We start from the raw sequence: 14,229 nt of genomic DNA, 5'->3' as shown, positions 1-14,229 counted from the left end.
TTTTGTTATGTAGATATCATTAGCATAGCGTTTTATGTCAGCAAATGTAGAATATGTAATACACATTTATATTTTATGAATTTTAAATCATTGTCAAAAGTAGTATTGTTTCTTTATACTGCAGCTTCTTTGTACTTTAGATGCAAAAATTAATCATGTTTCCATTTTTGCATTTGCCTCTACTACTACTTTGATAACAGTTTTTTTATCTAAAAGTGAAAGTCTGTTTAGATTGTCATTAATTAAGGTGCTGAAAGCAGATTTTTTTTTTTATTTATTATTATTATTTTAATAAAATCAGATTTCGGTAACACTTATATTAGATCTGTGATACCATTTGAAAAATCATATCTTTAAATTTTGGAATCTAATGTGAGTTGAATGTACTTCTTAAAAATCTTCTGAAATCAGTCTTTTCATGCCTTTGAAAAAGCCAGTCCTATGTTAGTACTAACTTGGAATTTGGGGGCGGGAACATTTCCAGTATGGCCTATCTCTACTGCATACTCAAGTTCCTAATACTAGTATTAAACACATTGTGAGTTCTGCACAGGTTTCTCTCCTCGCTGGAGAGGAGAAACCTTGTCTGTCTGTCAAACATTTCATTCATAGGTTGTAGACTAGAAATAAATCTTTTTTCTCAGTCATCATCTGGCATAATGATAGCTATCATGAAATTGTGCAGTCATCTGTTCTTCACAACATTGCATCCTCATTAATTTTTTTTTTTGGTCTTGTCTTGTTATTCATCTATACAAAAGATTGGCTACATTTTGTTTGATTTATAGCTGTAATCCATAAATTTTCATTCTCAATATCATTTAAAATGACAGATTTAGCAGATAATTTTATTTTTGCTGAATTGTTCATATCAAATCAGAGAATGATGTCTGATTTAAATTCCTGATCTAAAAGATATGTAACAAGCTTTTAAGTGAAAACCAGGCTTATTGGTAGAATGAACTGTATCTTCATCCATGTTACAAGTTGTGGCTTGAACCCCCACCATGGCATGGATAATTTAATGTTTTTAGATAGGAAGTCATGATCTTATTTATGAGGTCTTTCTTGGGTGAGATTTAAATAAAAAAAAAAAAAAAAAGCAATGTTTGAATCTTCTCTGGAATGTGTGGAACCTTCATAAAGGTATTTTAAATGAAGATGTGTCAGGGATTTTAATCATGCAAAACAGGCAAACTGGCCATAGCATATGCAGTTAATAAAAAATAACATGCTGGGCTCATAGCCTTTTTGTTGGCTGTAATTCCTACAATACCAACGCAGTTATTTTATTTCCAGAAACTGATTACATTACAGTTATCTAGGAGTACATAAGTACTATGTAATAATGTAATCTTGCAGATGTGTATATCCTTTTTTCCCAGTAGGATTTTTTGTATTTGTGGAGAGGTAACCAGAATAATTAAGATACATGAAATCCATGTAGTTGCATTTACACAAAATGGTTTGAAATTTATTTAATTATGATACTAATCAGAGGCCAGCATTTTTATTTGCTCAATGTAAAACACAATGTGTCATTTTTGCTTTTTTACCAATAACAGTGCTACACTGAGAAGGTCATAATGGCATTATTACTGTGTGGATCAGAGGTTAGCAACCAAGAAGGAATATGACATTTTCTAGAACAGCTTAGAGAAAACTGGAGTAGGATTGTTCAAAAAAAAAAAAAAAAAAAAAAAGCATAAAAGAAGATAAAGAAAATTTAGTGGGTCTGAAGTTGGGCGCTATTGTTGCTGTTCATTTGCTGCTTGTATTTTTGCATTGCTATTAAGGGAGTTAATAAAAGAGGCAGTCCAGCTGAATTCCTCAGTTATATAGATTGCCCACTTTCAAACAGAATTAAGGTTTTTAGGAAGGTTTATGGCATGCTGCCTGAAATCTGGAAACAGTATTCTTGTGTATGTGTTTAGGAATTGCATAAAACTTGAGTAGAAAAGAACTATATATTTTGAAAGCAGATGTAGGTATAGATGTCATCTGCTTGTGTAGGAAAAGTATAGGTAAGTGTTAATATGGAAAGAAATACAGGGCATTCAAAATAAACTGAACAATTAAATATTTATTGCTGGGTTTCACGTCAACATGTAGTCTAAAACACTGTGAAGTAACTGTCACAGTTATTTTTATAATCTTACAAAAGTTCAATATAGTATATATTCTTGTGAAATCTAGTTACTGAGTAATAAATATTTGAAAGTGTTCAATTTATTTTGAAACACCCTGTATATCATTTTTTCATTTGGGGGATGTTATAGTGTCATAGATAAAGGAAGGTGAAAATGACCTGACTTTTTAATGAGAAATAACGTGGAATTTCATTGAATGGGATGGTATTGTCTTCACAGCATTAGAGGATGGCAGTTAGTATTTAAGAGATTAGTAATGTTGTCACCTCTCACTATAGCAAACTCAGATGGGCTTAAATAATAGTTTGTTATATAGGGGAATATTCTGTATCACTTTCCTTTAGAATAATATTGATTCTATTTGATTTTGGTTGTATGAGTAATGAGTTCATCTGTAGATATTCTTGAAGTTTGGGCAATTTTGAAAGATTTTTTGTCAGATGAGATGAGAAAAAATGCAATCGGGTATTGTTGTCACCATAGTATTGTATAGGTAGGTTTGTAGTCAGCAAGAGAGTTTTTAGTGTTAATGTTACTCCTTTGCTAACTGGACTGATTTTATTCTGAAAAATTGGTATTTGGGTTCTTTACTGAAATTTTTCATTCTATCTTTATTTTGGTTTTGTGTGGACCATTGTTAGTATCAAAATTTAGGAAGGCGAATCAAATGGATTCAGTAAATCCATCCTAGCTAAATGGAATTTAATAAAATTTGGTATTTAGGGTCTCTGCCAAAATATGAACCATCTCAATTTTGGTTTGAAATCGGGCATTTTTTGTAGCACTTTTGTCATAATTGTATTCAGTTATGTTACAGACAACAATAATGAACTGCTTGCAGTAAAAAGACCAAAAAAGAATTTGATTGTTAAATGCATTATGGCACAGAATCCTGGAATTATGCATTAAACTATTATTGTAATGCAAAATAAATCGGTTACTTTAAAGCTGAAGAAAGATGAAATTGTGAAGGCATGGAAAAAGGTTTGTGAGAGTTTTTTTGAGCCTTTTCCATATGGGACAGTGACATACAAAGCAGTCCCTACAAATTGAATCCATAATGGTTTTGTTATTACAGCAATTTTTCAATTTTGTTTTTCTTTCAAAAATTAATGTGTCTGGACATTATTTTTGAAATAGTAATAGCATTATAGCTATTGATAAGATTTGAGATCATTTAAGAGAATGGCATTTATACACAGGAGGAAGGGAATTGGTGCAGAAACCCTGGGATACATAGTTAATGACAAAAAAAGAAACTTCTCAGTTACAAAGGGCACAGAGAGCAAACCTCTGTGCCAAACTCAATTATATATACCCCAGAAATGTCAGTAGTGATGTGAGTTTCAGTTGCTTGTGCAGAAGTCTAGGAGATCTGTTGTGGATCAAGAGTAGTAGAAACCATACTGCTAGTCATTGTGGGCTTTTAGGTGGTGAAGAGTTGCCTGTTGATAATCTTATGATTTTGAGAGCGCAAATAAGAGCAGTCGGGCATTAGGCTGATATTGATTCCTTTTTTTTTTTGAATGAGCTAAATATAGGCTTTGCACTACTGTAGTGCAGAAAACGATAGTCTTCAGATGACTTGTGGGTGTCAAAGCTGATCGTAATTCTTCATTCTTTCTAACAAAAGACTGGAGAAGCATACATTGAGCACTTATGAAGTGTGTGTGTGTGGGATGGGGAAGTACATTGCCTAGGTAATCATTGCAGGAGTTAGAGAAGGATGGCACCAATATGGGAAGGGAAGGGAAGCCTTGTCTCTGGATGATGTTACGATAGTATTATACAGTTCAACAAGTAAAGAATGATCATGTATAACAGACATTTTTGACTCCATTATCACAATTGAATTAGAGCCAGTTTTTTCCTGTGTATTTTGCCATGAAAATGGCCAAACAGGAACCAAAATTGGTAGGACTTAACAAATGTTAATAAAAAAGCTTCATTAAATTTCAATTTCATCATTAAATTTCTGATATGTACCTTCAAGGACTATAGGATACTGTGGTATTGCTACATGAATGTGTCAATTATTGCTGACTTTCTATTGAAAGTTAGTATGTTATCTGTCAGGAGTCTGATATTGCCAAATTTGACAATATCGGGGTTCTGATTCCCTATTTGACTTCCTATCATACTAGCCTTGCTTTCATGAGCATCATTATCACTTCTTTAAGTTTCATTTGAATTGCATATATATATATATATATATATATAAAAAGACTTTAGTAATAACTAAAGATAAGAATGACATTGCAAAACATCTTGCCTTAGACATACGTTTAACTATTTTACAAAATAGTATCACTATTTTGCATTACTAATTTCTTAACTTTAAGTTAATACAGATTTAATTTTTAACTTGTGTGATATCTGAGTTTTAATACAGATATAAAGACTTTGTTTATTTTCATGTTTAATTTGCCATCTTTCTTCATAAAAAAAGTTATAGTCTACAGATATTTTTTTGTTATTGATTTTCATGCGAAATTTGTTAGTGTAGTTGAGGAATTCTGCAGACTTGCACTTGATTTGTTTAAGAGTGTGATATTATTTGCATAGAGTATAGAACTGAGATTAACACAGATTTTGATATCAAGCCTAATGCTACTTTCCTTCATTATTTGATCCATGTAGGTGATGAATGAGTGAAGGTAGCAAACACTTGCATGATTTTACATAGGCCATCTTCCTGTATACTTTCAATTCCAAGTGCTGACTTACAACATAGATATAGACCACATTGCTTGATATATCTCATTTACACTATAATTGTAGTGGTTTGAACAGCTTTTCTCTTGCTATCTTGTCATATGTCTTTTCCAGCTCTACAAAATTTGAATACAAATCTTTGTTATATTCCCATGATTTCTCAACTATTTAGCTTAAAGTGAAGATCTGACCTAACAGTCACTGTTTGGCTTGAACCCAGCTTGCTCTTCTTAATTCCTTAAATTAGAATTTAATAGGTTTAATTTAAATCAACCCAGAAAGGAATTATATCATTTCACCAATAAAGAGAGTCCAGTTATAGTGAAGAATACACTGACCAGGTTTCAGTCAAGATCAAGACCAAAAATAGTTTTACATCATATTGCATTCCAAATATACATCAAGTTTTCAAGCTCTTAAAATTGTTTACGTATAATTTAAAATTATTCAGAGTTGAATTTTCTATTATTTAAATTTTGCTTGTTGTTTTGCCATTTATGTCAAAAAAATCTAGTGGTAAAATACCTGATTGGATACTAGTACATTTGGTAAATATAACCTGTGTGTTTGTCCACATAGTATGGTTTATGAACTGTCAAATTTTTTGGCTTGTGTGCTGTAGGTATAATTTTTGTTTTATCTAAATTTGCTGCAGTAAATGATTATATTGAAATTGACATATCTCAGTAGAGATCCTAAATGCCAAATTTCATTAAATGCTCTCCAGCAAGCAGCAAGTATTGAATTATTACTATTATTTCAAATCATTCTGTCAAATTTTATCGATTATAAATAATCTAATATCCTAAATACCAAATTTAATTAAATTTCAGCTGGCTAGCAAGGGTACACACAGTTACTGCTATATATATATATATATATATATATATATATAATTTATGGACTTTTTTGTCCTGCACGTGATCTGGTTGGAAGAAAATTGAGTTATCATGAGAAATTTGTGCAAAGATTCCCAAGGCTAAAATTTAATAAAATCCATCCAGCCAAGCTGTAGTCTAGGAATTTCATGTATGGACATGTAACACCAATCTCATAGCTGTATTATTCATTTTTCACAATGCATATAAAAAATCATGTTCGTTTTTTTTTTTTTTTTTAACCACAGTTTAATTCACAACACAAAATAATGAATAGAAGAAAATAATGTATTTATTTTACTTAGTTGCTAATATTTCATTGGTTTTCTACCCAGAATCTTCAAAGCTCAAAACAATTTGTAACAGTATGTGCAAACAGCAACAATTATTTAATAGTGGGGAAACAGTTTAAAATTGTAAAACATAAAGAACCGAATTTCTAATTGTTCTCCAAGATGGATATCACTACATCTTCCTGATTTTTTCATAGCAAACCACATCACAAGTACAGGACACTTCATGTTCTCCTGGATGTAAATAAGGAGATAGTTCATCCTTAGGTGAATGGATAAGGGCTCCAGTTTGATATATGGTTTAATTATGGCATGGAATTGGTGTGTAGTAAGCACTCTGGATATATTTTCAGATATCCAGAGCACTTCTCTGATCAAGGTGTATACAAAAATGAAAATAGGCAGAAACATTGAAAACAACAACTGTTGTTTTCTTTTTATTATTTTCTTAATAAATAATATTATTTATTAAGAAAACTGCAAGTAAAACATTTCAGATATTTAGTGCAGTTTGTAGTGAAGATGGTAAATTAAATATGGAAATATAACATATTAGACAACATAATTAGTAAAGCTGGTATGGTAGGGAGTCAGCTGAGCAAATTTATACAGAATAAGAAAAATCAGCCCTTGAATTCTTTCTTTGACACTTACATTGGGGAATCAGTTCAATTTTTTCCATTTGCCACACCACAGTCCTGTTGTTTTATGTGCCTGAGGCTTTACAGCAACTACTCTCACAGATCTATTAATGAAGAGTGAAATCATCTCTGCAATATTTTAGGAGTTTCAGCCTAAGAAATCTTGGGAATGAAAAACAATGGAAAAGAAAAAAGGTCTTTGTAACTTGGACCGAGAAATCAGGAAAATCGTAGATGAAAAAAGGGAAGGCTTATAAAAAAATGGTTAAGCACGCAAAATAGAGGATGAAATTGAATATAAACGCAAATGAGCAGTAGCAAAAAGAGAAACACGTAAAAGACAGCTCAGTGGAATAGTTTTGCTACCAATTTAGAAAACAATATTGATAAACCTCAAATACAAACATATAAATTTATAAAGCACATGAACCTTAGAGAATCGATCAAGAACAGTACCATACCTTTGGAGAACTGGCTTAAATACAATAAGCAATTATTAACACTTGATTACAAATCACTCTCAGAACTATTATCTGCAAATAATTCAACAGACTCCTTTCCCCTTGAAGATTTCAAGTTAATACTTTAAACAGTGCAAGAACCATAGAAACCCAGCAGAAGATGGTATCAATAGGGAACTTTTCAAATTCTCTGGAGACTTCAGATACAAACTATTAGAATTCATGAATAAGATCCTAAATGGCCAATTACCACCAGAAAACTGGCAAAATGCTATGATCACCATCCCTATCTTAAAAAAGGCAATATTAATGAATGATAAAACTATGCAGGCATTAGCTTTTTAAACACTGGATATAAAATATATTGAAGTCTCTTAAAGACTAAATTAACCAAATATGAAAATATTTTTGGAAAGGAACAAGACGGTTTCCGTAAAGGCAGATCCTTCATGGATGCCTTTTTCGCTCTCAAGCTTCTGATAGAAAAAAGCAGAGAATTCAATTTAGTGACCCATATATTATTCATTGATTATAAAACCATTTGATAAATCCGATTGCAATAAGCTACTGGAAATTTTAAGAGATGACAACATTCCTAACCTAAGCAATTTTCAATATATACAACAATAACCAAATTAAAATAAAGATAGCCGCAGAAAAATCTGAATCGCAGAACATAAATGCAGGTGTCTGACAAGGATGTAGTCTATCGCCACTCCTCATTAATATCTATAGGGTGGTTCAAAATTCCACATACAAACTTTGAGAGGAGGTAAAGAACATCAAAATCAACCATATTCGCATAACTGGAAGCGCCACCCGAAAGTGATAGGTGGCAATTTTAGCCAGTGCTCCAGGTGAGCAATTGGGGCGTCCTCGTTCAAGCTTTCAACGTCATACGAAGAACATGCATCAGTTTACGAACTCTGAGATGGTAGACATGCACCTTGTTTACGGGTTAGCTGATGGTAATGGATGAACTGCTGTACGGATATATCATGAAAGGAACCCAAACAGATGTGTACCGCATCACCAAATGTTTGCACATTTGCATCAGAATTTGTGTGACTATGGATCATTCAGGGATCGCAGGCATGATAGTGGGCAGCCATGATCAACACGAAATCCCACCATGGAAGAGGAGGTGCTGCATGCGATGGACAATAATCCATAGACCAGCGCACATGCTGTTGCCTCTGCTATAGGAATATCTCGATCCAGTGTATTGCACGTTTTTGAGTCCTTACATCCATTTCATCTGCAACGGGTCCAGTTACTGATGGCCGAAGATTATCCTCGACATGTGGAATTTGCGCAGTGGTTTCTGCAGGAAAGTGCCATAGATCTGGATTTTCCAACTTGTGTTTTGTTCACGGATGAAGCTTCATTTACCTGCGAATGGGGGTCTTCAATCACTACAATGCTCATGTGTGGGCCCATGAGAACTCACATGCTGCACAACAACAACGCTTCACCATTAATGTGTAGGCAGGTATCGTTGCTGACTGTTTAGTCTGCCCATACCTGTTACCACCCCGACTAGACTCCCAGAAGTATCAGAGCTTTCTGGAAGAAGTTCTGCCGGATTTACTGAACAATGTTCTTCCAATGACTGTGTGTCGGCAGATGTGGTTCCAACATGATGGGGCTCCAGCCCATTTTGGCATTTCTGTGCGTCAGTATTTGGACAGGTCCTTTGGGACTCGATAGATTGGGTGGGTTGAACCCATCGCGTAAGCCCCCACACTCACCCGATTTATCGAGCATTGATTTCTTTCTGTGGGAGATCCTTAAAGCCATGGTGTACGAAACACCTGTTGCCTCTAACATGGACCTCATGGTAAGAATCACCATTGCCGCTGCTAATATCTGTGAAGCTCCAGGTATTTTCGAAAATACACAGCATGCCTGACACCGATGCGTCCTCGGTGTCAGACATGCATCACTGCTAATGGCTGTAACTTTGAGCACCTGATGAGAAACCATATTATGTATCCAACTACTATTAAACTGTTCGGTTATGCCTAATAAAGTTTTTTACACTACTTACTGCCTTGTGTTATTTCTGTATCTTTGTGTCCCTGTTAGTACCTTCCGGTGTCATTTCTGGTCATGTTTTCCTATGTGAATATGATTGATTTTGATGTTCTCTACCTCCCCCTCAAAGTTTGTACATGGAATTTTGAACTGCCCTGTATATTAATAATATTATAAGAGAGTGGAGGAAAACGACCAGTTTTGGCATTCGCATAAATGATTACATCAACATCGATACAATTTTATTTGCTAGCGAGCAGCCTTTTCATTAAATGAAATAAAAAAACACACACTATGGAAATTCCACTTCCCAAACCAAAGTCATGGCATTTAAAGGCTGAGACCCAGTTAGAAGCAAAATTTGCATCACCGATGATATAGAACAGGTTAATACATTCAAATATCTAGGCTACCACTTATCTTATGAAAGAAAGACGTGCAACATAAAATAATCAATTATATAAGAATAACAAAAACTATGAATCAGATATTCTGAATTGTTGATGATTGTCTGTGAAAATACTAGTGGTGGTGAATAGTAAATGGCGTTGGTGTAGTTGCAGTTAGAATGAACTGTAGAGTAGATACCCTCCCTCGGCGAGTCCTTGGACTCCCTGGAGGTGTCATGTAATAATAAATAATAATAATAAAAAAATATTCAATCCAAATTTAATAAGCAAGAAAACAAGAATAAGAATCCATAACTCAATAGCAAGACCTATCCTCACATATGGTTCAGATGCCTGGACCAATAACTCAAGCAGATAGAAAAAAACTGATAAGCTCTGAAATGAGATTTATGTCCAAAACAGCTGGATATAGATAGACTAGACAAGAAATAGCGATATCTTAAAGTAACTTGAGGTGATATCTGTTTTAGACTACAATGATCTTTATAGAGTGAGATGGAGATAACATACAGAAAGTATGAGTGAAGGAAGACTCCCCAGAGAAAAACAGAGATATTGACCTCAAAAGAGAGAGAGAAGGAAGAGAGGATGGCCTTTGAAAAGATGGAAAGAGACTATAACAGGCCACTAACCCTATTACTGGAAAGGAAGAAGAAAGAAATTAGTCGGAACACTAAATTAGTTGTATACAAGACGGTGCTCAAACCACTTTTAACTTATGGATCTGAGAGCTGGGTAGAAATAAGACACTTGATCAAACACTGGAGATCTCTGATATGAGAGTTCTGAGAAAGATTAGGGGAGTAACAAATGGCAGTGTCATATTATATACAAGGATATTAGGAGAGAACTTGATATTTTTAGCATTCACGAATGTGTTAGTAGAGCTAATCTACATGTGGTATGAACAGAATGGGAGAGGAAAGATTAGCAAAACAAGTATTCTTTGCCAGGTTGGCAGGGAAAAGACCCAGAGGAAGACCAAGATGTAGATGGATTGATACAGTAAAAAGTGCCTTAGAAGGCAGAAATATAAGATCTAATAATATTGGAATCTTGATAGATAACATATTAATTTGAAGCAAAATTGTTGATCAGAAGTTAGTAATGGAGTACTTTTTTCACGTAGTACATATCAGGAATTTGTTATTAGATGATGGTGCATATGGAATGTTTTGTACTGTGATCTGGCTTACTATGGCAAACAGGAAGATCTTTTGCCTCCTGCTCAGAGAACATAAGAAATTCATTCAGTACCATTATTATGGCAAATTAGGACTAGCAGACCATGCCTCATACATCCCTTCACATAGGATTAGGTGAAAAAAACAGAACCGCTACACAGAAGTCTTTACATGTCAGAGAGACTGTTTTTGGAATCAGAAACCACTTTAAAACATTTCCCAAATCTTAAAAAGTATGGCTATATCAATTTACCAGAAATTGGGAGACAGTTATTTTAAAATCAAATTAATATTTGTCAGTCCTCTCTGTATCTAACAATAGATGGTGCCAATTAGGACTTTAACTCTTTATGCTTTACAGTTTTAAACTGTTGTGCTCTGGAGATGCTGAGTAGAACACCAACAAAATATCAGAAACTAAGTGAATAAATATATTATTTATATTTGTTCATAAAATATTTTTCTTGTTATCTTTTAACGTTTATCATGTTCAAATATATCATATACTTTTCAAGTAGCATTGTTTTTATACTGGTGATGTTGGAATGTACTTCACAGTTTTGTCCAGTACTATCATAGGGAAGAAAAAAAAAGATTCTAAAACTTTAATTTTTTTTATTACACTTTTGGAAAGTATTGTCACATCATACTAATATGTGTACAGTATTAACATCTTTCTCTACCTCTCTGGAATAGATCTTCAGGAGGAAATTTGGTTACAGTGTAGATCAACAATTCAGATAATTCTTATCTGGTTATCTTGAATGACATTGTAATTTTTGTCAAATTAGAATTTTTTCACAGCATGGCATATATATGCACACAGTCATCCTTCCATTATCCAGTTTTGTTGGAAAATCAATTTGCTGTTGATGTGTTAACTTCTTCAGGGACTGATTATTTGAGAGTAATAATTAAATGATCATTGTGTGTGTGTGTGGGGGGGGGGTTAAAACGAATTCATTTTAGAAAGTGAAGTGAATAATAGGCAGTGCAAAACTGCTGAAATCTGAATATCTTGGGGAAGATATTCAGGAAGCTGTTCACCTTTGAAAATAAAGGCGAACGTAATTAACACTAAGAACATTGACTATAGGATATTTGGTTATACAAGTGCAATTAGGAGAACTGCTGAGATTATGATTCACATAGTTACCTCTCACTATTATCAAAATACTAATATATTAGTGAATTTATTCACTGTAATCATCTGAAGGGTTCTGGTTACTCCGTAGCATCATTGCTCTTCAAAAGTCAATTCATTATAGAAATCCTTCCATAATGAATTAGCCTTTGAAGAGCAGTGATGCTATTTTTTTGTCTCTGAGTATGCTCTAGTGAGAGGAGTTGACTTCCTGTTTTTGACAGACACACTTATAACATTTGAAACACATCACTGAAATTACCAAAAAATCTTTGATTATAAGTTCATTTTATATTGATAGCAGCTAGTTTAATTTTGTGTGTGCGTGTATGTTGTTTAGAAATCTCATTCTAGTTTACAGCATAGAATTGTTTTTTCAGATCATGCAGTTTTGATTTTTTTGAAATGTGTATTAATTTAATAAATGCTATAGATAGTGATATGTCAGCAATATGCATATGTTGCATTTTGAAACTTAAGTTTCTAAAATGATACTTTTTATTAATCCCTAATTAGAAAAATTATTATGAAATATTAAGTGTTTTTTTTTTTTTTAATAAAACAAAACATTTAATGGAAATAAAGGTTTTGTTCTGTATTGTAACTTTTTAAAGTTATTCAATATTCTTATATTTAGAAATTTGAATTTATCCACTAAAATTGACATTGTTTCTTGTTAGAAACAATCTTTGGATATGCAAATATACATGCTTTACTACATGTATATATACACATACATATATGTATATATATGTGTGTGTGTGTATATATACATATATGTATAGTAAATATTTAAGAGCCTTGGTATTAGTAAAAAGCTGAATTGAGGCTAACTATATTTTTTGGCTAGATAATGGTTAGTTCTGTTTGTCTAGCCAAAAAATAACTGATATGTAACTAATAAAGTATCATAGATATGATTTCACCGAAGCCAATGTTTAATATACAGTAATGGAAACCTGGTTGTTCTTGCAGTATAAAACCTGAATTTCTTTAACTCTGATAATTGTGAATTAAAATATGACAGTTCGTAGTTGAAATGCATCATGATGTGTTTAATGCCTCAAGAAAAGTGGATTTGATTACACAATTTATCGTATGTCAATATGGAAGATTGGCAAAGAAATAATTACTTTATTTTTGAGTAATTATTAGATCTTAAGAAATGCCATGGAGGACAAGTAGTAGCACAGAGTATGATAAACAGATTTATCATATTATAAGATCAATCCCTTACCAGTATGGATCTTGGGCATATTTTTGCATTCCTGTTAATAAATGTAATTCATAACTGTTGTAAATCTGTCTTCTGCATGACTTGCCAATGATAATTAGGTTACAAGAATTTGGAGGCATTATATTGCTTAAAAAGTCTTAGGTTTCTGTTAATGCATATTAAAATGACTAGGTGAGGACTAGATAAATAATCGGTAATCACTTCAGCAGGTATTTGTACATATAGATACACATACATGTATATCTATATGTACTTATGAACCTGATTTTTTTAACATGGTTTGCTGTTAATCATGTTTTACTTATGATAAAATTGAGGTGTTTTTCACTCAGTTTATATAAATTTCACTGGCTATGTTTAATTCTCATAAATGTGATAAAAAAAAAGTACATTGTAGTGTACATTGTTGGTGAAAGCAGGTTTATTTCTTCTTCTAGAACATGAATAATGCCAAGGAAGGTAAAGGTGAGTAGGAGCACTGGTTAACAAGATTTTAAATCTTGTCCTCCTGCTGCAGCAGTGGTGTCCTCTGCTGGCTTTACCAGAGAAGATACGGCAACATCAACATAGGAGGTTACTCCTATGTGATGTTGCTCATCTGTTCCGCAGAAAGAATTCATCAGATTTGCTTGTTTTCTATATATGTGATAGTTCATTAAGCTAAGTATATTTTAAAGCATATATTAATATATTTTACATTTTTAAACTATATATATCTATGTTCTGCATTTATTACTTGGATTTGATTTTCATACAAATCTACTTCACTGCTATATGAGGGAAGTTATAATCATGCATTTCATAAAAATTCATGATTGTAGCAATCATTAATTATTTTATAAACCAGATATATTCTGGAGGCTTTTAATATAATTTTTTGTCTGAACTGAAACTAGAAAATGTTTTTTTTTTTAAATGTGAACTGTCCTTTATACAGTATTACTTCCAAAATATTTGATATAATTAGACTGTGTCATGTGATTAAAAAAAAAAGTGAAGGCTTGTCAGAAAAAGGTGAGTATCTCTACAGTTAGGTTTTACCTCCTTTGTTAAATTCATATGCAGTTATATCATTAACT

At 32.8% G+C, this 14,229-nt stretch overlaps 1 protein-coding gene across 1 annotated transcript in view; it reads left to right on the top strand.

The window, feature by feature from the left end:
- The window catches only part of LOC150105489 (uncharacterized), a 134,818-nt gene that overhangs the window by 60,097 nt on the left and 60,492 nt on the right, over positions 1–14,229 (top strand). Inside the window, exon 6 of the mRNA XM_090394205.1 lies at positions 13,588–13,615. Coding sequence (XP_090250331.1) covers positions 13,588–13,615 — 28 coding nt within the window. The remainder of the gene's footprint in view (positions 1–13,587; positions 13,616–14,229) is intronic.

This window comes from Typopeltis vanoorti, chromosome 6 (assembly GCF_054136105.1).
Source record: "Typopeltis vanoorti isolate ZY-2024b chromosome 6, IOZ_Tvanoo_1.0, whole genome shotgun sequence".
NCBI classification, from domain to species: Eukaryota; Metazoa; Arthropoda; class Arachnida; order Uropygi; family Thelyphonidae; genus Typopeltis; species Typopeltis vanoorti.
This window is presented reverse-complemented; position numbering and strand designations above follow the sequence as displayed.